Here is a 21,932-nt window from a genome sequence, read left to right as displayed (position 1 = left end):
TCTATTCAGACAAGCCCCAGCTCACCTCCCCCTCTGTGTCCTCCGGTTGCTATGGTGACAAGCTCCTTTGGCCACAGCCATGGTGAAATTAACAGCAGTCCTAATTAGACAGCCCTCCTTCAGTCACCCCTCCTCCTCCTCCTCCTCCTCCTCTGCCACCTGAGAGGCTGCCTGACGTTTTACCTCCTGTGTTTTGGACTGGACTGATGTGTTAACAGTGAGTTTGTCTCTGAGGTCTCTGAGTCTGTGGGTCTGTAGCCCTCTGGGTCAGTGAGTATATGGGTCAGTTAGTCTGTGGCTCTCTGGGTCAGTAAGACTATGGGTCAGTGAGTCTGTGAGTTGATGGGTTAGTGAGACTGTGGGTCTGTAGCTCTCTGGGTCGTTGAGTCTATGGGTTAGTGAGTCTGTGGTTCTCTGAGTCAGTGAGTCTGTAAGTTGATGGGTCAATGAGTCTGTGGGTCTATGGCTCTCTGGTTCAGTGAGTCTGTGGCTCTCTGGGTCAGTGAGTCTGTGGGTCAGTGAGTTTATGGGTCAGTTAGTCTGTGGGCCTGTGGTTCTCTGGGTCAGTGAGTTTGTAAGTCTCCTGAGTCTGTTGGTCTGTAGCTCTCTGGGTTAGTGAGTCTATGGGTCAGTGAGTCTGTGGGTCTGTGGCTCTCTGGGTCAGTGAGTCTGTAAGTTAATGGGTCAGTGAGTCTGTGGGTTTATGGCTCTCTGGGTCAGTAGGTCTATGGGTCAGTGAGTCTGTGAGTTAATGGTTCAGTTAGTCTGTGGGCCTGTGGCTCTCTGGGTCAGTGAGTTTGTAAGTCTCTGAGTCTGTTTGTCTGTCCAAGGGTCACAGACCCCTGGCTCTATGGGTCAGTGAATCTGTGAATTTGTGGGTCTGTAGTTCTCTGGATCAGTAGGTCCGTGGCTCTCTAGGCCAGTAAGTCTGTGTCTCCCTGGGTCAGTGAGTCTGTGGATCTGTAGCTCTCTGGGTCAGTGAGTCTGTGAGTTTATGGGTCAGTGAGTCTGTGGGTCTATGGCTCTCTGGGCCAGAAGTTCTGTGTCTCTCTGGGTCAGTGAGCCTCTGGGTCAGTGAGTCTGTAGGTCTGTGTCTCTTTGGGTCAGTAAGCCTCCGGGTCAGTCAGTCTGTGGGTGTGTGGCTCTCTGGGTCAGTGAGTCTGTGGGTCTGTAGCTCTCTGGGCCAGAAGTTCTGTGTCTCTCTGGGTCAGTGAGTCTGTGAGTTTATGGGTCAGTGAGTCTGTGGGTCTATGGCTCTCTGGGCCAGAAGTTCTGTGTCTCTCTGGGTCAGTGAGCCTCTGGGTCAGTGAGTCTGTAGGTCTGTGTCTCTTTGGGTCAGTAAGCCTCCGGGTCAGTCAGTCTGTGGGTCTGTGGCTCTCTGGGTCAGTGAGTCTGTGGGTCTGTGGCTCTCTGGGCCATTGAGTCTGTGGGTCAGTGAGTCTGTGGGTCAGTGAGTCTGTTTGTCAGTGAGTCTGTGGGTCAGTGAGTCTGTGGGTCTGTGGCTCTCTGGGCCAGAAGTTCTGTGTCTCTCTGGGTCAGTGAGCGCTGGTCGTGTCTGTAGGTCTGTGTCTCTTGGGTCAGTAAGCCTCCGGGTCAGTCAGTCTGTGGGTCTGTGGCTCTCTGGGCCATTGAGTCTGTGGGTCTGTGGCTCTCTGGGCCATTGAGTCTGTGGGTCAGTGAGTCTGTGGGTCAGTGAGTCTGTGGGTCTGTGGCTCTCTGGGTCTGTGAGTCTGTGGGTCTGTGAGTCTGTGGGTCAGTGAGTCTGTTTGTCAGTGAGTCTGTGGGTCAGTGAGTCTGTGGGTCAGTGAGTCTGTGGGTCTGTGGCTCTCTGGGCCATTGAGTCTGTGGGTCAGTGAGTCTGTGGGTCTGTGAGTCTGTGGGTCTGTGAGTCTGTGGGTCAGTGAGTCTGTGGGTCTGTGGCTCTCTGGGCCATTGAGTCTGTGGGTCAGTGAGTCTGTGGGTCAGTGAGTCTGTCGGTCAGTGGCTGTCTGGGTTAGTGGATCTGTGGGTCCTGGTGCTGATGTTTGTGCAGGACTGAAGTAGTTTTACTGATGCTGCTGTACCAACGGTCACATTTGTCAAATGTTCAGCTTGTTTTCTTGGTTTTGTAGCAGCCTGTGTTTACTGGGTTGGTTGTCCAGGATGTCTGATAACCTACATGTGAGCGACTACTGACACGCGGCCGGTCGGTTGATCCAGCTCTTGGCCTCTTCCCATGTTTGTGTCCCTTTGCTTTCAGAGTGTGGAGAGCGAGTCCGGGGGCGACTCCTCCCTGAAGCGCGTCGCCGTAGTGGAAGATTTCTTTGACATCATCTACGCTATGCATGTGGAGATCAGCGCCGACCCCAGCAAGGCTCCCAAACACGCGGGCCAGAAGAAGACCTACAAAGCTGTAAGCTGTTGCTCACTGCTGGTCTCTGGCTGCTTTCGCTGCCTTTGCTCAGGTTTCCTTCATTGTGCTCCTCATGCCTCTCACTTAGCTTAGGAAAGGACCCAGCAGGTCCCAGGTCCCAACCCTCACTAGGCCTAACACTAAGCTGTGGTACCGTAGGAGAATAAGTAGAGAGACCCACACTCACTCTCTCTCTCTCTCTCTCTCTCTCTCTCTCTCTCTCTCTCTCTCTCTCTCTCTCTCTCTCTCTCTCTCTCTCTCTCTTTCGCTTCCTGTTTTGTGAGCTTGTTCCTCTTTTATTCACTTGTCACTGCAGTGGCCTGGTTTCAGTTTCAGACCTCAGAGAATAACAGACACACTCACCACTGACGATTTACTTACTGTCACATTCTTATCAGCAGCTTATTAACAAATGAAGTTCTAATGTTGTAGTAGTATCTCCACCAACAACATGGAGCGTGACTGATGGCGCCCTCCTCTGGCCACACTGAGCATGTGCAGCTGTCTGTCTGACCATCGCAGTCACACTCATTCTTTCTCTCAGATAGCAGAGACCTATGCCTTCCTGCCCAGAGAGGCAGTGACCCGTTTTCTGATGAGCTGTGGAGAGTGTCAGAAGAGGATGCACATCAGCAGCTGTGGACAGGACTACAAAGGTAGAGAGAGACCTGCTTCAAACTCTTCAACAAGCTCTCCCACCTCAATCATCAGCCATTCCATTAAAAAACTGTTCTACATCACAGAGCTTTAGGTCCAGTGATGTGTCGTTAGGAAAACCTTACGCTGGTTGCACACTCGTGTGCATGAGGAGAATCTGGGTGAAGCCACATGACTGAACACAAGCTTTGTTTAAGCAATCACACAAATGCTGAGCTGGTTTTCACTTCTACCCCAGTGCTGCACGTCTTTGCTGAAGCGTGGTGGGAAATCTGGAGGCTGTTAGGTTCTTCCTCAGTCTGAAGCTCCCATCCATCCCTACATCATATTCCCGTCCCTCCTTCTCCTCTTTGTCCCTTCCTTTATCCTTCCTACGTCTCCTCTGTCATTAAACAGAGGAGACGTCTTCTTAATTAGCCTAATTAATGTCTCTTACATAGAAATGGCCCAGGAAATGAGCACACATATACGAGGTGGGGGAGAGAGGGAGCAGGGCTGTTGGGGGTTGGGGGTAAGTACAAGGTGGAAGGAAGGTGAGAATCGAGATGTGCTGTTCGGAAAAACAGGCTGCATAAATGGATTGACATAATGAATCAGGAAATGAAATAGCTGCAATTTTGGATTTGTCATATATGAATGTGCAAATGCAACACAAGTTTTCATTCTATAAAACTGAATGATTTAATTGGAAAATGTAATAGGCTGAGCAAACAATGAAACACACACACACACACACACACACACACACACACACACACACACTGGACGCCACTGTGGGAGCAGCTAATTGCCTTCCAACCCTGTGGGGTTTCACACACAGACAGGCCCCAGTTTATTGCTATGTTGAAGAGGTTCCCACTAAAGTTCAGCTGTGAATTATTAAATACTATTAATCAGTGACTGTGGCCATGTTTAATTGACACAGGCAGCAGGCTGTGTGTGTGCGTGTGTTTATCCCAGTCCTTCAGATTTTTTTTATTTGTATTTTTATTTTTTCCTTGATGATTGATTGATTCTAGTCAGAATTATCAGATAAAGCATAGAATGTGTAATGTGAAGCCTGGATAGTTGCAAAAACCCAACCCAGCATTTATCCTAACGTTCCTTAGCTTCACGCCAATAAAAGCATCAGCTCTCTAAGAAAACAATATTTTTTTTAATCAGATTTCAGCTTTGGACACAATAATTAAAACAGTGACATTGGTTGCTTCTGAGTTAAATGTAACATCACTTCTACTCTTCACTGATCATTTTACCAACACAAACACACTTGTCTCCACCATCTGAATCTCATATTACAATTCACTGGAGGTGATTAAATCAGGTCAGATTTTTTTCAAATTATAAGCACTAATTAGTCAGAGGATCAAACATTCTCATTTAATGTGTGTAATTATTTTGTTTGTCCATTTGTTACATCCTTGTCTCTAGTTTTTTTTTCAAATTAGTTTTTGTGTCCTTTGTCATCTGACCTGCAATAACTTCATTATGTTCATTTTTTTTCATCTACTGTTTTTTGTCTTCTTTCCTCTTTGTCAGTATTTTCTGGACAGTGTTTTCGTCCTGATTTCTCTAGTTTTGCTCATCTAGGACTCCTCTCCTCCTGGTGTCTTCTAGGATTACTCTACTCTGTGTTGTTGTGCATTTAACACACATGTACAGTTTGTTCACGTGTGCACTACCTTTGTCTCCTCTTCTCTCCTTGGCTTGTAGAGAATGACCGGCCAAGCTCTCTGGTGTCGGAGGTGATAGACTATAATATGCCTCTGACCACAACCTACATGAAGCACATGAAGCTGCGGTGCATGAACAACAACAAGGTACGTGTCATGTCCACATCAGGCTCCGGTGCTTCTCTGATTGTATCTTGTGTCTGAATTCTGTTTGTGATCAGTTAATGATCAATTGGTCCACATCTGTAAAATGCCAGAAGACAGAATGCAAAGGCTTGAATGAAAGTTTTCAAAGGTCAAGGAGATCCATTGTCATCTACAGTAACTGAGCTGATTGTCTAAACAGAGTATCCTGTTTAAGACCTTTTTAAAGAAAGAAAAAGAGCATTTAAACCAACCAATCCTTCACGTCAAATAGAGAAAGTTGGTCCTACAGCTCTGGACACATTCTTTTGTTACTCTACTGCAAAAGCATCTTAAACAATCAGCCTTGTGGTATCATTTGTTGTCCAGTCATTAATGAAACTGTTCCGTCAGCATCTTAGAGTTTGGAGCTTTGGTCGATGATGATGTTGTCTGTTTTCTGATGTGAGGATTGGTTGCGTCCTATCAGTTGTGTTCCCTGTGTGTGTCTGTGGACATCTGCTATGGGAATGAAGATTTAAGTTCGTTGAATAGGATAAACTTAAAGAGACACTGAAGTGGCATTTATGACACAGGGGTGTTTCCAGGGTTGTGAGGAAACTCCAGCCACTTACCTCCACATTTCAGACCCTACACAACGCTAAGATCTGGCAATGCAAGACAGACAGGCAGGCAGACAGGCAGACAGGCAGGCAGGCAGGCAGGCAGGCAGGCAGGCAGGCAGGCAGGCAGGCAGGCAGGCAGGCAGGCAGGCAGGCAGGCAGACCTGGGCAAGACATTAAACTGATTAATGAAGTTGAGGGGTGTAGATGAGACCAAACTGGAAAAGAGAAACTAGCAAAACAACTGTACTGTACCAGACGTGTGTGTGTGTGTGTGTGTGTGTGTGTGTGTGTGTGTGTGTGTGTGTGTGTGTGTGTGTGTGTGTGTGTGTGTGTGTGTGTGTGTGTGTGTGTGTGTGTGTGTGTGTGTGTGTGTGTGTGTGTGTGTGTGTGTGTGCACTGCAGTAACATTACAGTACTGAAGCAATGACTCAGTCACCTATAGAAATTACACAGAACATGAGGGAGCATTAGGTTCATGCTGAGTGTGTGTGTTAAAGGAAGCAGACAGTTGAAAAGCATTTTGTGGAGAGAGAGAGAAGGTCGAAGCCTTTTGTCTGTCTTGTTTCTATGGGTAAGAAAGTGAATGTGGATGAAGGAAAGTAGGAAAGTCTGTCTTGTTTCTATGGGTAAGAAAGTGAATGTGGATGAAGGAAAGTAGGAAAGAAAGAGAGAGAAAAGCATTTGTACCCAGGAGACAAAATGAGTCGAAGGAGGATGGAGGAGGATACGTTGCATATTTGTGCTGTGAATTCTCCACCCGCTCCATTAGCTCTCATCCCAAGCCTCCCTTCATCTGCCCAACCCTTTATCAGCTTCTCTATCCGTCCTCTGTCCCAATTCAATAAGATGAGGAAATTATCCAGGGTGCTTCCTGAACAGGGAGGTGGTGGGGGTGGAGAGCTGTGTAAGCGAGTGATGCTGCAGACAATAATATGAGTGAGAAGTAAGACAAGAGGAAACAAGAAGGAAAATAGGAGGATAGAGACAGAGCGCGCGCGAGAGAGAGGGTGGGCAAGCGAGCCTGACTGGGCTGAACAAAAAGAGCAAATGTGCCTTTGGAGGGGAGAGGGGGTTGGAGGATGTGATGGGGGAGGATGGAGATGGAATTAAAAGGAGAATATGGTGCTTCATTACTGTTCATGCTCCCCCTCTCTCTTTGTCTGCCCATTATTTCAGTGAGGAAAGACATTTCATTATTTTTGGGAGGAGGGGTGTGTGTGTGCAGAGGATGGAGGTTGGGGGTTGGTCTGTTGTAATTACTAAGATACTGTTGAAAAGCCTCAGAACCGAATCCTGGGACAAGACAAATTGTGGATTCTGACATAAAATCAATTTATCGAAGCACCTGAGTATGTCCGTATAGTCAGTATTTGACCATAAGTTGGTGGTTGACAGTGGAGGCAGATCCCACTCTGCACTGTCGCAACATCTGGATTTATCATCTGCTGGGCAGATGTGAACACTATCAGTATTTACCACCTCCTCATAGAAACTAAGGGAGCGGATATGAAGGACGGATATTTGGTTCATTGCAGTTATGTTGCCTTTCCAAAGCTTGGTGCATTAGCAGGTTTTGAGTTGAGTGATGTTTTACTGTTTATAGATTTGAAGATTACTTTAACAAAGTTGAAGGTAGGTGTATAAATACTGCAAATAGTCTACATTGTCATGTTAGACATGATTCAATCTATGATGTAACAACATTAGCGGAGAGATAACATAGCATCGTAAAATATCACTTTTGTATCTTGAAGGATTTGGCGAACATAGTTGTTCAGCACTGGCCCAAAACCCAGGTTCTCTAAATTCGCCAGATGTGAAAATTGGCTATACGTTTAAAACTGTAAAGGAAAGGTCTGCCATGTTGGGTTTAGATGCTTAGAAGGCTTAGCTGTGTGTGCCTGTCAGCCGAGCAGCTAGTGACGTCACCTCCTGGTAGGCTGAAGGCTAAAGCGCAGTGACGAGTCTGTTTTCATCCAGATGTTGTTTGCGGTATTTTGCGCTTTGGCAGTTTGAGTAGACGTTGGGCGCCAACAGGTGAGGCTGCAGTTCCCGCCTCCGCCCTTAGGTGGCAGCTTTGTCTAAACGTTTGAGGCGCACGCTGCTGGCGGTGCGTGTCCGGCGGACTGATGCAGCGCATTAAACTTCCACTGGTAAAACAACTCCCGCCAGGATCGGAAGCCATCGGTTCCGTAATGCAGCCCGTTGCGCGCACGTGAGACGGGCACCGGCCACGGCCCTGGCCGCTGTGCGTGATGCCGCGCGTTGTGCGGGCCGCGGCTCCGTGCGGTGCCGCTGCCTCCCTCCCGGTGATGTAAGCAGCGCTGGCCCCGCCCGCTCCGTTGGCCGCGGACAGTCTTGAGGGGCTGGTTGCTCGCTCCCACTGCCTCCCCGCACACAGCCGGATATACCGTCCGTTCAGATGAGCGAGCAGCGGAGCTGGAGGTGAATGAAGAGACCGATAAAAGGCAGCAGCGAGAAGCGGGCGGCGGCCGACGCTCATTGTTGTCAGGCAGCAGGAGTGAAGGTAAGGAGCGCCCTGCGTCCTGCGCGCGGGTCCGGCTTGTTTTGCTCCTAACAGCGCAGCAGCCTCGTCTCCACGACACGCTGTCACGTGTCTCTCGTCCGGACCAGGCCGCTCCGTCCTGCGACAGACACCATTGTCATTCCCATCCACGAGCGTGTGTGCAGGAGGCTGCTCGCGTTGTGGGGGGGGGGGTTGACCACAGCGAGGAACAATTGGTGGCGCGTGCCTGGGACCGAAACAAATCCATGAGCTGAATGGAGCATTGTGATCAAGGAAACCATTCCAAAGCTGCCTGTCTGCCCGTATCTGTCTTTATCTGTCTATATATGCGTGTTTGTTTATCTGTCTTTCTGTGTATTTCTGTGCCTATTTCTGTTTTTCTTACCATCTGTTTGTATGTTTTCTTTGTCTATGTTCCACTGCACATCTTCTACAAAATAACCTCTTTGTTGTCTTAGTTTTTGTTTCAGCTGGTGTTAATTTGTTGGTCCGCATGGTTCACTGCAGATCATACACAGTACGTGTTACCGTGGCAACGATAAATCAGGTTCTTAGCAGTCTTTAAAAGAAGTTAGAATCAGAAATGACTGATCATAAATCAGCTTATTTTCTCTGCTGGGCACATGGAGCAGCCAAAGGTCTCACCATGTTTGTTTCTGTTTCTAAACAATTAGTCAGTTGATATTCTACACTTTACTCTGTTTTAGGTGGAGTTGGTGTGTAGTGAATGCTGTTAATGGGTAAGACACGCTAAGCTTCCAGGGGCCGGTGTCTAAGGGGTTAAAGCGCTCCTCCCCACCATCAGCAGCACTAGAGCCACTCCCAGGATAAATCTGCTCTAAAAAAACTCCACTTTCCCTCTGACCTGGCCATATGCATGGCAGCAGTAATCCTCTTCCTCTGATCTTGGGAACGACCTCGGAGCAGACATCAGGCCTGCCAGTGTTTGTGTTTCCCAGAGGTGACAGGTTGCAGCTATCAATGATTTAATTACTGAACAGTGTTGCTTCAGGAGTTAAGATGAAAAGCCACTGTGTCCACGTAGTCATTCTCCTGAAACCTGCTTGTTCTGACGTTTCCGGTCAGTGTCAGTCTCGTAGGCCACATGGTTCCTCTCCTGTGCTAAGACATGGTGATGTTTTGCTGTGGTTGTGTACAAAACAGGACTCCTATGCTAAACCAGACTCGATAGATGTGAAGTAATTCACACAGTTACTGCACTTAGTAAGAGCATGAGGGTTTCCTCTGTACTGGCAGATTACAGGACACTGTAGGAGTTACTGTGAGTGGTTCAGACATTTCTGAACACTTAGCTTCCACAGGACAACGTGTCTCCTTGACTAAGTCTGGTCTGCAGGATGCCGGCAGAGACCCCAGTATTCCTACCTTGCAGTCATCAGTACATGATGAGTCACCAGCAAGGTGGTAATTATAGAGCCTGTGTCTGCTGCAGAGCAGAGTATGAGAGCTTAAACAGCCACACATGCGCTTCCGGTATCTGGTTGAAGCCGAGATGATGTGAAACCTGTGAAGTGGCTGCACTAGGACTAAGAAGCTAAAACAAACAGTGCTATGGGCCAAATGTGTCCAACAATAGCATCTGATTCCTTCTGTCTGTAGCTGTTCTCACCCTCCCCCAAGTCAAATTAGCTTCTATACTTCAGCTATTGTTTTGCTGGAGGCCCACAGGATCCAGCTCTATGTTCCCTAGCAACCATGTGGTGTAATGTACAGCTGTAGGTGAAGAAAATCATTTCTGCACTGGGCTCGGCAGAGGCGTTCTGGCTGTAAGGTGAGAGTAGAGCGGTCAGATCCAGGTCCAACCCGGTTCTTCTAGATTATCGCGTCGAAGCCTTTGCTGCTTCCCACTCCTCAATGAGACATTTATGGCGGAACCACAGGAGAGGCTTAGTATAAACAAAGAGAAGGTCCTGCAAGTTAGTGTCTGACCAGATTCACATTTTCTCCTTCAACTGTCAAGCCTCAGTCAGATTCAGAGGAAAAGTTTGAGTCGCTCACTTGTTAAGTTGTTGGATTGATGCTGCAGACATTTTTATTTTGCCTGCAGTGGCTCTTCTTTTCTCCAGGTTTCAAGGTCGTCTGTCTGTCTGTCTGTCTGTCTGTCTGTCTGTCTGTCTGTCTGTCTGTCTGTCTGTCTGTCTGTCTGTCTGTCTGTCTGTCTGCCTGCCTTTAGTTGTGATGTGTAGGGTAAGGTGCTAGTGAAGGCTTTAAGTCAGTGGAGGTCCTCACTTTGATGGAAGTACAAGCAGGGTGTACGTGCACGTGTGCGAGACCTTTGCCTGAACTAATCCATGTAGTGTGTTCCGTAGTAAAGGGCTTAATCGTCGGCGCAGGGCAGATTTGTTGCTGACTGGATTAGTTCGTGGACGTTCCTCTAGCCGTAGTTACTGACCAGGTGACCCATTACGTCCACACCCTCCACGGGTTGTTGATTTAACACTTTACAACAGCTCCCAGCCCTTGAGTGAATGATTGCAGGAGGACTGTCCTGCAGCCGCTGCCACAGACGCGACCGAAGCTTCTGCAGACTCACACTCCTCTGTCATGGGGCTCAGGCCACAATGAGTCAAAACTGTAGAAAGGTGACGACAGCTTCAGTAATAACCTTAAAGGTTCTATTTAGAATTTGTGTTTTTAGTTTCAGTGTCTCAGAAGGCAAAGGATAAAATCAAGTCAGGTTGTGTTTTTCCTTTTACAGAAACTACAGGGGACCTCATGTACTAAGGGACCTTCATACTGTACATACACGAGAAAATGTCGTAAGCACGGGTCTACGTCTACGGTCAGATGTATCAAAAACTACGTAAAGTAAAAACGTGCGCACATCTATGGTAGCTCACTGGCCGGCGTAAGTACTTTTCTACAGCTATTGGCCCATTAGTGACACGAAGAGGTATATGATATGATGATATAAAAATAGGAGCAAAACAGTGCAAACATATATTCTACAGCTCTGTTACATGATCTGTTAGAAGATCTAATAGTGGATCTATTAGAATCTGGTAGAGGTGCCTGTTCCTAGATCGCGACGCAGCCGCAGCCAGCGCACATCAGGGCAACATCAAAGCCCAGTTTGTTTCGAGAGCAGGTTAACCTGATGTGATTGGACTCATCGCCATAAAAGCACCATCATAGGATGAAACATGAGTCAACAGGAAACATCTTTATTTCATCCACGTACAGATAATTTGGTCGCACAAAGGCAGTTACAATCAGCAACATTGTGTTGAGGTGCCTGGTTTAACAACGATCTATTCATTGCAACAGATCTGAAGCTGGTACTGGATCGGTGGCTTCTTGGTCAGTAAATTATTTTCCACCCCTGATAATAATTTTTGTCGTGCAAAGTGCGCTCCCAAATATCATCCTGTCTTCAACTCTTGTCGGTGGTTTAATGTAGAGACTTCCTATTAGTTGAAAACATTAACACATAAACTTCTCTTCACGTCCACCTTTTTTTTCTGGCCATGTGTCGTGGATACGGATCTGATTGCTCTGGACTAGCGGGGCTCGTGTGTGGTGCTGTTTGCATGTGTGCGTGTTCTGATCTGGGTCTCAGCACTAGAAGCTCCACAGAGAGAGGTTGTTCATTATGAAGTATCCTCCATTAGCTACTAAGCCTCAGCAGCCTTCACCTACCCAGTGCGCTGCTTCCTCCTAATGTCATGAGCTGCACTCGTCTCATAAACAGGGCTGTCGTGATGTAATGAACCATTAGTACTTACAGCAACTGCCAGGACAGGTGAGAGTGGAGAACGCTGTGGTCCGTGCAACCCCCCCCCCTCGTGGACAGGTGTCATGTCTGACAGGGATGCTAAGCCCAGCTCCCAGCTCCTGCCTAGAGGCCACTCTGTGTCTGTGCTGCAGCGGTGCCTGTCTGTCTGTGGTTTGCATTGCTGCCTTGTAGTCTGGAGAGATAAGGTGACAGCTGTTCTGTGGCTTTCATTTCATTCATTATTTATCACACTAAAGCGATGTTTTGTCCTTCACACCTTGTGGTGTTGAAATGTTCAGGTCTGTCACAAAGCTGGATTCTTTAAAAGCATCTGCTGCTCATTGATGCGCGGTGGCAGACGTCTCCTTGGCAGACGTCCTGGTGGTTCTGACCCAGTGTCTGGTCCAGTGATCAGGTGTCTTTGGTTTCTGTGGATCCTTCTTTCTCTGCAGTGAGGCTCCTCTGACCACATGCTTATCCCCACGTGCTGCTCCCTCTCTGTTCCCCAGCTCGCATTGATCTCTGCTCCTGGGCTGAACACTCAGCTGCTCTGTGGCCTGACTTGTGTTCTCCTCCTGTGTGAAGGTCACATTCAAACACCACTCCTGAGTGGATGCCAGTAGTGTGGAGCTAGCAGCACACTGGACCCTGTGGACCGTCTCACGTTTGGCAAATTGTACTAACTCTGTCTGGTCCCGGCAGCTTTACGTCTGTGTAGCCTCCACAGTCTGACTCATCCCTGTGATACTTTGAGCCTCTTGCTGTAGGTAGACAAGGTCTAATGTCTAAAGCTGTTCTAATGATGCTCCAGCCTGTAGGAACCAGTCCAAAATTATAATGAAAAACAAAGCAAAGCAGAGCAGGAGAGTAGTTCTGCCTGGGAAGGGTTAGAATAAGAAAGAGTGAGTGGGGGAGGAGGGTTTGTGAAGGATTGTTAGTGGAGGAGATGGGGATGGAGCTGCCAGGGTCAAGGGAAGGAGGAGGGAGATTGAAATGAAGCAGAGTGATGGGTGGGGGAGGTGGGGGGCAATGGCGAGGGAGGCTTCAGGGCCAGCTCTGCACCACCACCGGCATAACAAAGAGAACAAAGAGGCGAAGCAGCCAAAACCCCACGCGAGGGACAAGCGTTAATCAATTCACTTAATGAAATGAAGCTGAAGTTTTTCCAGCGCGTTGTGGTTAAATGAACAGTCAGACGCCAGTTAGCAATGTGAAACATATCAGTCACCATGTGGCCTGTAGAGGAGAAGTCCCAGAGATGAGGGAAGGAGGAGCAGTGAGTGGACAGGAGGAGATGGAGAGGAGGGAGGGGGATGATGGAGAGGAGCTGGACCCGGGTCACTGCTCAGACTCTGATGCTTCCACCTGCTGCTGCTTCTTCACCTCTACTCCATCAGCAGGAGCGATGGTCCTCTGCTTCTTCTCAAACCTCCCATCGTCTTCTTCTTTGCGTCTTCCTACTCGTTCATGCTTTGAGCCTTTTCCTTTGTTCCGGAATAAATATTTGCTCATTAGCTGCTCATCCAGAACAAACAAAGTGTCTGTTAATTTTCATCCTGAATGCACTTTACTACTCTCTTTCATGACCCCCACAACATCATTTTGGTGTCATTGCATGAGAAGAACGGTTTTAAAGGCTTATTTACAGTAGTAGAGGTCAGTATATTGGTATAGTCATAGTGTTGTGGCTTGAACCAAAGACAGGAGGAAACAAACTTTGACTGAATTCATACTGTATGTCTGAATGTCAAACTAGTGATGACAGTGCAGCCCAGTACCAAGGAACCAGGAGGAAAATGAAGTGAAGAAGAACTTTGACATTGTCTTTTTGCACGTGCTGCCTCATTGATCCGACTCTATAGTGTTTGGACACTAACCGATCACTTTGGTTAAATGTGTAGATTGAAGGTGTCGTAGGACTCATTCGTACAGTCCTCAGTTCACCACATGGATCCTGACTTACGGAATCACCAGACAGTCCAATGAGAGCGCTTTAGGCTGAAGCTGCTCCGAGTCACTAGAGTCATTACTGTGTCTCCCACTTGTCCAATTTTAATTTAATTTAAATTATATAGCGCCAAATCACAACAAAGTTATCTTACACAACTAAACCCAACAAATGCCACATAAAGCAAGCCTTTAATTACAATTTGACAGCAACAGTGGAGAGGAAAAACTCCAGCAGAACCAGGCTGGATGTGGGCGGTCATCTGCCTCGACCGGTTGGGGTGAGGGGAGAGAGAGAGAGAGAGAGAGAGAAAAGCACAGCAACAACAGAGCACAGGCAGGATGGTTGGATCTGCAGCTGCCCATCACAGACACCAAACTTTGAGTCCAATGATACCTGTAGGTGAGGACAGAGTGGGGCGGGAGAGAGAGAGAGCGGGGAAGAAGCACTACTACTGGAGAGAAAGAGACAAGGTTAGTTAAACACGGAACCATGATGGGAGGTTATTGGACAGAAGAGGTAGAAGGAAAGAGAGGAGCTCAGTGTATAAATTAAGTCCCCCAGCAGTCTATGTCCATTGCAGCTTAACTAAGAGATGGTTCCTGTGACTAACAATCATTGCCAGTGACCTGAACCATCTCTAACTATAAGCTTTATCAAAAAGGAAGGTTTTAAGCCTGATCTCGAGAGTGTGTCAGCTTGTGTCCCTGAACAGGGAGCTGGTTCCACAGAAGAGGAGCTTGAAAAATAAAGGCTCTGCCTCCCATTCTACATTTAAAGACTCTAGGAACCACAAGTATGATGTATGATTGAAATCTTTGCTCTTGAGCAGCATCGCTACAAAAAAAAACATAAGCTAAGCAGTGGTTCTTTCTTTAGATGCAAGCTGGTGATCCTGGGGTCAGATTCACCCTCCATACTGTGCTGCAGGTAAAAAGCACCTGTTGGTGCCAATATTGTAGCTGTAGCTGCCTTTTCTTCCACTCATCAAGTGAATGCAGCGGAGACGCAGTCAGACATACTGTAGAGTAAAAACCTAACACAATATATAGACGCAATTCCAGAAGGTGTAAGAAAGATCTGACGATGACAGGACTGAACCTCGGCGTCGGCAGGAAGTGGACGCTTCCACTGATCAGGTACATTTTGAACAGTTGGTGCAGTTTGCCTTCCCTTGGCAGCTGCTAATGGGCCTGTGTGTTCACTGGGGTGTCAGAGTCACGTCCTGCAGCGTAACTAAAGGTTGAGCAGTTTGTGGTCTGTCCGTCTGTCCACGCTCCAGGTTTGGGCTCAGCAGAGATTCCTGCCTTTAGCAGGCTTTATTCCAACTGACTCCACCATGTAAAAACATTATTGATCCTGTGCTTTAGTCCTGTCTCCTTGACAACAGGAAGCAGCGCAATGAAACAGCTGTGTGTTCATGATAATAATGTACAGATATGAGTGCGATCGTTAAAAGGACTGGCAGTGATTTGTATTTTTTATTAACACCAGGACATGGAACCTCGTCAGACTTACCGACCCAGTTACTGTGTGTTACAGTGAGGCAGCCAAATGTCTGCAAATGTAACAATGCTAATAAATATAGTAAAACGCAGCTTCTGTGTGTTCAAAAAGTGACGCAAACGTTGGTGTTCACGCTCTCGCGTGACAGGCTTCAGCAGTTATTGTGCTGGGGTCTTAATTCATTGCTGAGACCTAGTGGAGAGTTTCTCAGATTAGCTTCAACTTTGTTGTCAGCACACATGCACCATGTGTTGTGTTGACTGTATCCTGCCGACGCTGTCTGGACCTAGAGACGCTTCATGAATAGGTTTGATTGCTTTGCTGTGATGAACACAAACATGGTGTGTGCCTTCTGTTGTGTTCAGGATGACAGTTCACTGAGCAGCGGGGAGGAGGCAGACATGAGCGAGCCCACATGGCTAGCAGCTGATCTGGGAGCAGCGTCTGACCTGAGCCCGTCCAGGATGCGCCACAGTCCCCAGCACACACACAGCAAAGAAGAGGACGGTAAGTGTTCACTAGTTAAAGCTACGTGATCTAAACTGTGGAGGTCAGCGAGCAGACAGTGATTCAGAAACGCCATCCAGAGTCTAAAGCGTCTGAGACAGAAGGAGCTGGAGGCGAGTTGGCAGAGAGCTTCAAAGATGAGGACGGTGTCTGGGTGGAGCGGTAGGCTGCAGAGGTGGAACGTGTGCATGTGCTGGGCCTCACCATTAATGGTCACTGCTCTCTGCACCTCACACTGAGCAGCGGTAGGCGTCCCAAATGCCACAGCTAGTTAGAAGAAGTTAGTGAGTCCGTATACACGAAAATGGACCGTTTTCCTCATGTTTAGTCTTCAAATTGTGTGGAGAAGTGTTTGTGTCATCGATTCAGACGGTCGCTGCTGACGCAGGCCCCACGGCGCCGTGCAGCCAGCAGCCATGTTGGGTCAGAGGACTCAGTGGTCAAACGTCTTACTGACAGGTCCTGATGTGGAAAATAGAGCTTTTCTCACTTTCATACAGTTTCTACAGGGACACACGCTAATAAAACCACTGTTAGGTCATTTGGTATTGTGTTTATGTTCACTACTTTGGTCAAATGTTCTGTTATGAGCTTCATGTCTACTAACTGGACTCCTCTGTCCCTAAAACTGAGCTTTGATTGACAAGTGCTGGACCTCGTTAGCAGCATAAGGCAACGGGTTGTTTCTCAGTGCCACCTATTATCAGGCTGCTTGTCTTAAAGTGTGTTGACGTCCCACAGGAACAGAGCTGGGCTTTAAAGCGGAACACTTGTGTCCTTTAGCTCTGGATGTGTGTATCTGGAAGCAGAGCTGGTCTCAGCTTCCTTGTCGCTGTGACTCTACTGAAGCCCAGTGAACTCACAGCTGCTGATCAGGTGGGTGTTTTCCAAGCAGCAAGCTGTCGGAGCGTTTAGTGGTGTAGGCAGCTTATTTCAGCTCAGCAGATGGTACACACACACACACACACACACACACACACACACACACACACACACACACACACACACACCAGGTCAGAGGCACCCCTCTCAGAGCATCTGACCACCACCTTGCTTGTCCTGCTAATGGTGACAGCTGCAGTGGAAGGCTCTTACTGGAGGCAGCCTTGGAACGCTGGCGTGCTGCCAGCTGAGCAGCCAGTGACCTCGCAGCCCGGTGAGCATGCAGTTACTGCAGTGTTCATTCAGTGTGATCTGGACTGAACCATGCGACACTGCTTCCCTCCGCCCGAAACTGAATGAGCCTCGTACTTTGTACCACATGAATCGCCTGTGTGTTGTTGAATCGCTTGCGTCCTCCAGCATCAACGTTGTTGTGTGGTCCTAATGTATGTTGCTGGTGGCAGCGGTTCGCTGATCCATAGATCCTTGAGCTGGTCGCTGTCGGTTCTCATCACGTGCTGCTGTTTTTCTGGGAGGAGTGCGAGTGTGTGGGTGTTTACATACAAGTGCCTGCGACTGTGCACTTTTATGCCTCTTTACTTCTCTCTCCACTGCCCTTCAGTCCCGCCCCCACTCTAATCTCCTGCTGCTACACCGTCCTCGGTTCCTGGAGTCTCCTCTTCTCTAGGAAAGGGTTTGACAGCCTGTCAGAGGGTGAAGAGGTCCTCACCACACAGGGAACCGGCAAAGAGCGAGGGGTAGGGATGAAATGGGACGATGGTGTCGAAACTAAGCAAACTGTGTGACTATTGTTTTATAATATGATACAGATGTGGACCCAGTGGTCAGAGCTTCTGAACCTCAGGGTTAGGGGGTTAGTTGCCTTCTCCAGGCAACAACAGACGCAAAAGCATCAGGCACCTAAGCACATGTTGTGTACATAGATTTAGTGGTTGTGGAGTTGTCAGAGGACTAGATGCTGGCAGATGTCATTTCCCTCATCTGGTTTGATTCATGAGCTCCTCTTGTCCCTGTTTAGCCCCGCCCCCTGGAGGCTATAAATAAAACTAGACGCTACGTAGATCTTTATTCCAGCGTTAGAACAAACGTGAATGAAACAGCTACAGAAACAGGATGAATGTGAAGACCGGCAGCCTGGTAAATGGCCCACGCTGGTTTCTAAACGACAGCTGGGATCTGCTCCTAGAGGAGAAGAGATGTACACACTGGAAGTACGAATGTGCTGCTGGTGAGCAGTGCACCCCCAGAAAATCTTCAATGGGGTGGCCACTGGGTGGCCAGAGAAAATCATGGGGTGGCATAACAAACTGGGCTTCTAATGATCAGCTTGAGTTTAGCTGATGGCTTTCAATGCATGCTCCTTGACTTTTTTCCATTAAAACAATAATAAACATTACTTCACTTCACTTTTACCTCAATTTTGAGAAACTCAAAAGATATTATGCACAGTATTGTCTGTAAATTGACATGCGGTCAGTGCGCTTTCTTACCGATGACAAAAAATGTGTTTTTAATTTTATTTATTATACCTTACTTCTTATTGTCAACTGCTTCGTACTGCTTCTTTTTCTGTCAAAGCACTAAACCCTGTGTGGGACATTATCACCCCCACAGGTGGAGGTTGGTTTTGCTGCTCCCAACCAGTTGAAACTGATGGGCACTGATGGGTATCTGATCATTTACTGATGTTTCAGAACATTTCTGTTGAACCCGTTTGGTTTGTCTTGATTTTGTGATGCTGTCTTAAACTGCAGACATGGAGGTGTGCCGCTGAGCATTGACTCTAAGGATGATCCAGTTCTATTCACCCAGATGGAACTGGAGCACAGAGCGCAGAGGTGTGGTGGATTCTTGGGATGGGTTCTTTCACAGTTTTATGGTTCGGAGGCTTGAGCTTGTGCAAAGGTTGGCTCAATAAAATTTGTACCTGTGGTTATCAGTTGCCTCCTCCTCATAAAGCTCTGCAGTCACACAGACACACCTAGAGCCTATGATAGAGGCAGCATGTGGGTTCCTACCGGCATCTGTAAGCAACCAAACTGACAGTGATATTGGTGAATAACTGAAGGAGCTGCAGGTCAGATGTCAACAGGACGGTTCAATGCAGGATTGGCCAATCAGTAGTAGTTTGTCAGGACAAACGGTACCAGAGGACGTCAAGTGTCACTTGGCCTAATTGTTGGATAATTCCTCACTGTCAGGATCCCACAGAATAGACTTCAGGACATGAGGCATTTGATTTACTGTAACCTCAAAGAACCTTAATGCCAACATTCAGGGTTCATGTGTTTACACTGCAAACAACGAAAAGTAAAGCTTTGTACTTCTGATTTCCATTCTGGGTTTAGAATGGAAGTTCTACTAACTAACCCTAACTAATGACTAACTAACCTACTGTGATGGGTCCAGCTCTACCAACTTCAACGTTAGTTAAACATGTCGCGTACTGAGTCACGTTCCGGCTCTTTACCAGCAGGTCAACCAACTGAGGCCCGTTCTGTCACAACACGCTGCTCCTCTGCAGCAGGGTCACAGCTTAACGAATGAGGAACGGACATCGGACTGATTTACTGCTCCTTTCTTTCCACCTTGGATTTTTGTTTTTTCTGTGTCAAAGGAATTACTTCTATTCATCCTAAACATCGTAGCGACCAACCTGAGAATCTACAGTATATAATGTCTTCTGTTATCCTACACAGTGGACTTTGTAACCCCTACACAGTTGTCATGGAAACCACTCCTTCAGCCTTTGCTCTGTGATTCCTTTACAGTAGGTACTGGGATCAGATTTACAAACAGCTATTAACACATTTTGTTAATCACTTTTCCCTAAAATCACTTTGGAACTAAGTTTTAATTGCCGTGTAGATCACTGGAATGCATTAAAAGGCAAACGGGACATTCAGCCTGGCTGAGTTCATGTTGTGTATGAGCTTAGAATGTTTGCTGTGACTCATACTGGAATAAATCTGTTGTAAGAAGATGGAGGCTCCATGTATCAAGGCGTTCTGTACCTGACTTTAAGGAACTGTTGGAGCTGATTGGAGCTCCGATAGGAGAGCAGACGTAGCTACGGGGCAGAAACAGCAGCTGCTGGAGGTGCAGGTGACACAGTCCCAAAGTCAATAAGCTGGAGCTCAGCGCGAGTTTGTGTTGCTGGTGCTGGCAGAGTGTGGGAGTGAGGTCACACAGGGAAGCAGCGCTACAGTCTGGGCCTTTGTCTTCCTCGTATGCTGTGTGGGAGGTAACGTGGGCAGGGAGCGGCTCCCAGCATTGTCTTTCACCTCTCAAGGCCACAGACGCAGCCGCCTGCTGCAGGATACAAAACACACTCGCTTCCCAGTGAACGGCAAAGATGAGGTGACTTGTTATCATCTGGAACAATCACACTAATAATGTTTGGATTTCTTTAATAAACACGATGCTCAAATAGTTAGAGCCAGCACGATCATATTCGTTTAAAGGAGCCATGCAAAATCTGGTGCATTTCTATGACTGGTTCATGTTAATCCTGGGGTGTTGGAAGTACATTTGCTACTTTTGCCAATCCTGTATAAGAACGTTTTGTTTTGTAGCTAAGAAGCGTGTTACAAAGTGCTGTGGGCTCAGGTCAGACTCTCCAGCTAGAATCATGAGGTACATTCACCGCCGACTGCTGTTGTTTTGGCTGTTAACAGGTTGTTGCTGCACCGTTAGCAGACATTGAAGTCCCATATTCTTTAGTGTGCAAAGCAATAAGCGCAGTCTCCTTTGAACCTAGCAGACGAGTGAATCATCTGATCTGATCCTCACTGGTTCATGTCACACACAAAAGGTTTGGGTTTAACCTGGCTTAAGCCAAGAGAGTTCATAAATGTTCCCGTGGTGAAGACTATGAGGATCTGTTTGTGGAGAGTTTCATCGCAATGAGTCCAAGTGTTAACACAGGGTTTTATGTCTTCATGAGACATGTGGAGGAAACCTGCCATAGAAAAGAGGTTAGCAGGTCTGTGCAGAGGTTCGTTAGCTTCTATTAGCAAAACAACCTGAGTTTTAAATCATATCACATACTTGAAATATGTGGCATCGTCAGGGTTTGAATGGATTTGGCTGCATTTTATTCTGCCTTAAAGAGAAGATCCATAGAAAACATTCAAAGTCACAGATAACAAACCAAACATGGACGGACAGAGTCTCACATAGAGTTGGCTTTAAATGACGAAAAAGAGTAAAGAGGAGTCACAGCTTTAATTAGCTTCTTATATTTGATTAAGTCTATTTTAAACCAGTCTTTTAAAGAGTCGTCCAAATTCACACAAAGTCAGTGTAGGACGATGAGTCTGGCTGCAGTCTGGGACCAGCTCTGAGTGGGGTCCGCCTGTGCTCTACATAGCTCCACCTTCACATTCATCTTTCATGGCCGACCCCAACACATGCAGCAGCTGACGCAGTGTGAGTCCACAGGGCAGCGGTGTAGACCTGCTCTGGGCTCTGCCTGGAGTCCTCCACATTTGTTCTCGGTACATTTGTCCTTCATTGTGTAGCATTGACCTGCTAGAACCTGAAAAACTGACTCCCAGTGGCTTAGTGTGAGTTTGGCTTCTGATGCGTTGCAGTATTTATCATGAGCGTTTATTTCTTTTAGTGTCTGTTCTTACTGCCTTTTACTAATGTGCATCAGGCCTTCAGGACAGCCTGACACCACGATGTGGTGAAACCTGGACAGCTATGTACCAGGAACGGTCGGAACCGTTCCAGCAGCTCACTGATGCTCGTTTACACAACTTCAAAACGAAGCTGAGCGTGGAGGTTTCTGGAGTGAAGCCTGATGCTGTGTTGTAGATATTAATGCCAGTGTCCTGGATGATGCGTTGGGACAGTTCCATTAACCACAGACTAAACGGTACCGTGGAGCCAGCGTTGATCATCAGTGTGTTCTGTTGCCTCCTCTGCCTCTGTGTGTTCTACTGTATGGCAGCTTGAAAGGACAAATGGAAGCACGTGATTGTGTTTCCTGTACTCTGTAGGGACATTTCAACACAAAAGGTGCTTTCTCTTCCTCCCTCCCCCGTTAAAATCCATTTTCTTCAAGGTTGCATAGCAGCTGAAGGAGCGAAAGAGCGAGCAGAGAAATGGAAGGGAAGAAAAATGGAAGAGAAAAAAGCTGAGGCAAAAAATGATGAGAGAGGATGGAGCTGGAAGGCAAGGGAGGGAAATAAGAATGAAGCAGATGGAGGGCAGAGGATGAAGGGCAGGGTAGAGCCGAGAAGAGGGAGGGACGGGGGGTCTGCTGCCATGCTGACTCTGTACAGTCAGAGCTGCACCCTCCCACGTAGGGAGGAGCCAGTAATCGAA

The 21,932-nt window shown here is 47.5% G+C and overlaps 1 protein-coding gene across 3 annotated transcripts in view; it reads left to right on the top strand.

The window, feature by feature from the left end:
- Positions 1–21,932, top strand: part of LOC114858743 (nucleolar protein 4-like) — a 41,113-nt gene that overhangs the window by 4,794 nt on the left and 14,387 nt on the right. Inside the window, exons 2-5 of one of the 3 annotated variants that reach the window (XM_029156258.3) lie at positions 2,240–2,392; positions 2,937–3,048; positions 4,763–4,869; positions 15,554–15,695. In XM_029156258.3, the coding sequence (XP_029012091.1) occupies positions 2,240–2,392; positions 2,937–3,048; positions 4,763–4,869; positions 15,554–15,695 (514 nt within the window). Of the gene's footprint in view, positions 1–2,239; positions 2,393–2,936; positions 3,049–4,762; positions 4,870–6,597; positions 7,999–14,627; positions 14,822–15,553; positions 15,696–21,932 lie in introns of those variants that run through there. The other 2 variants (XM_029156260.3, XM_055510137.1) reach the window with 2 other exon arrangements.

The sequence above is a fragment of the Betta splendens genome, chromosome 7 (genome assembly GCF_900634795.4).
Source record: "Betta splendens chromosome 7, fBetSpl5.4, whole genome shotgun sequence".
Taxonomy (NCBI): Eukaryota; Metazoa; Chordata; class Actinopteri; order Anabantiformes; family Osphronemidae; genus Betta; species Betta splendens.
Note: the sequence above shows the minus strand (reverse complement) of the source record. Positions and strands in the feature narration are given on the sequence as shown.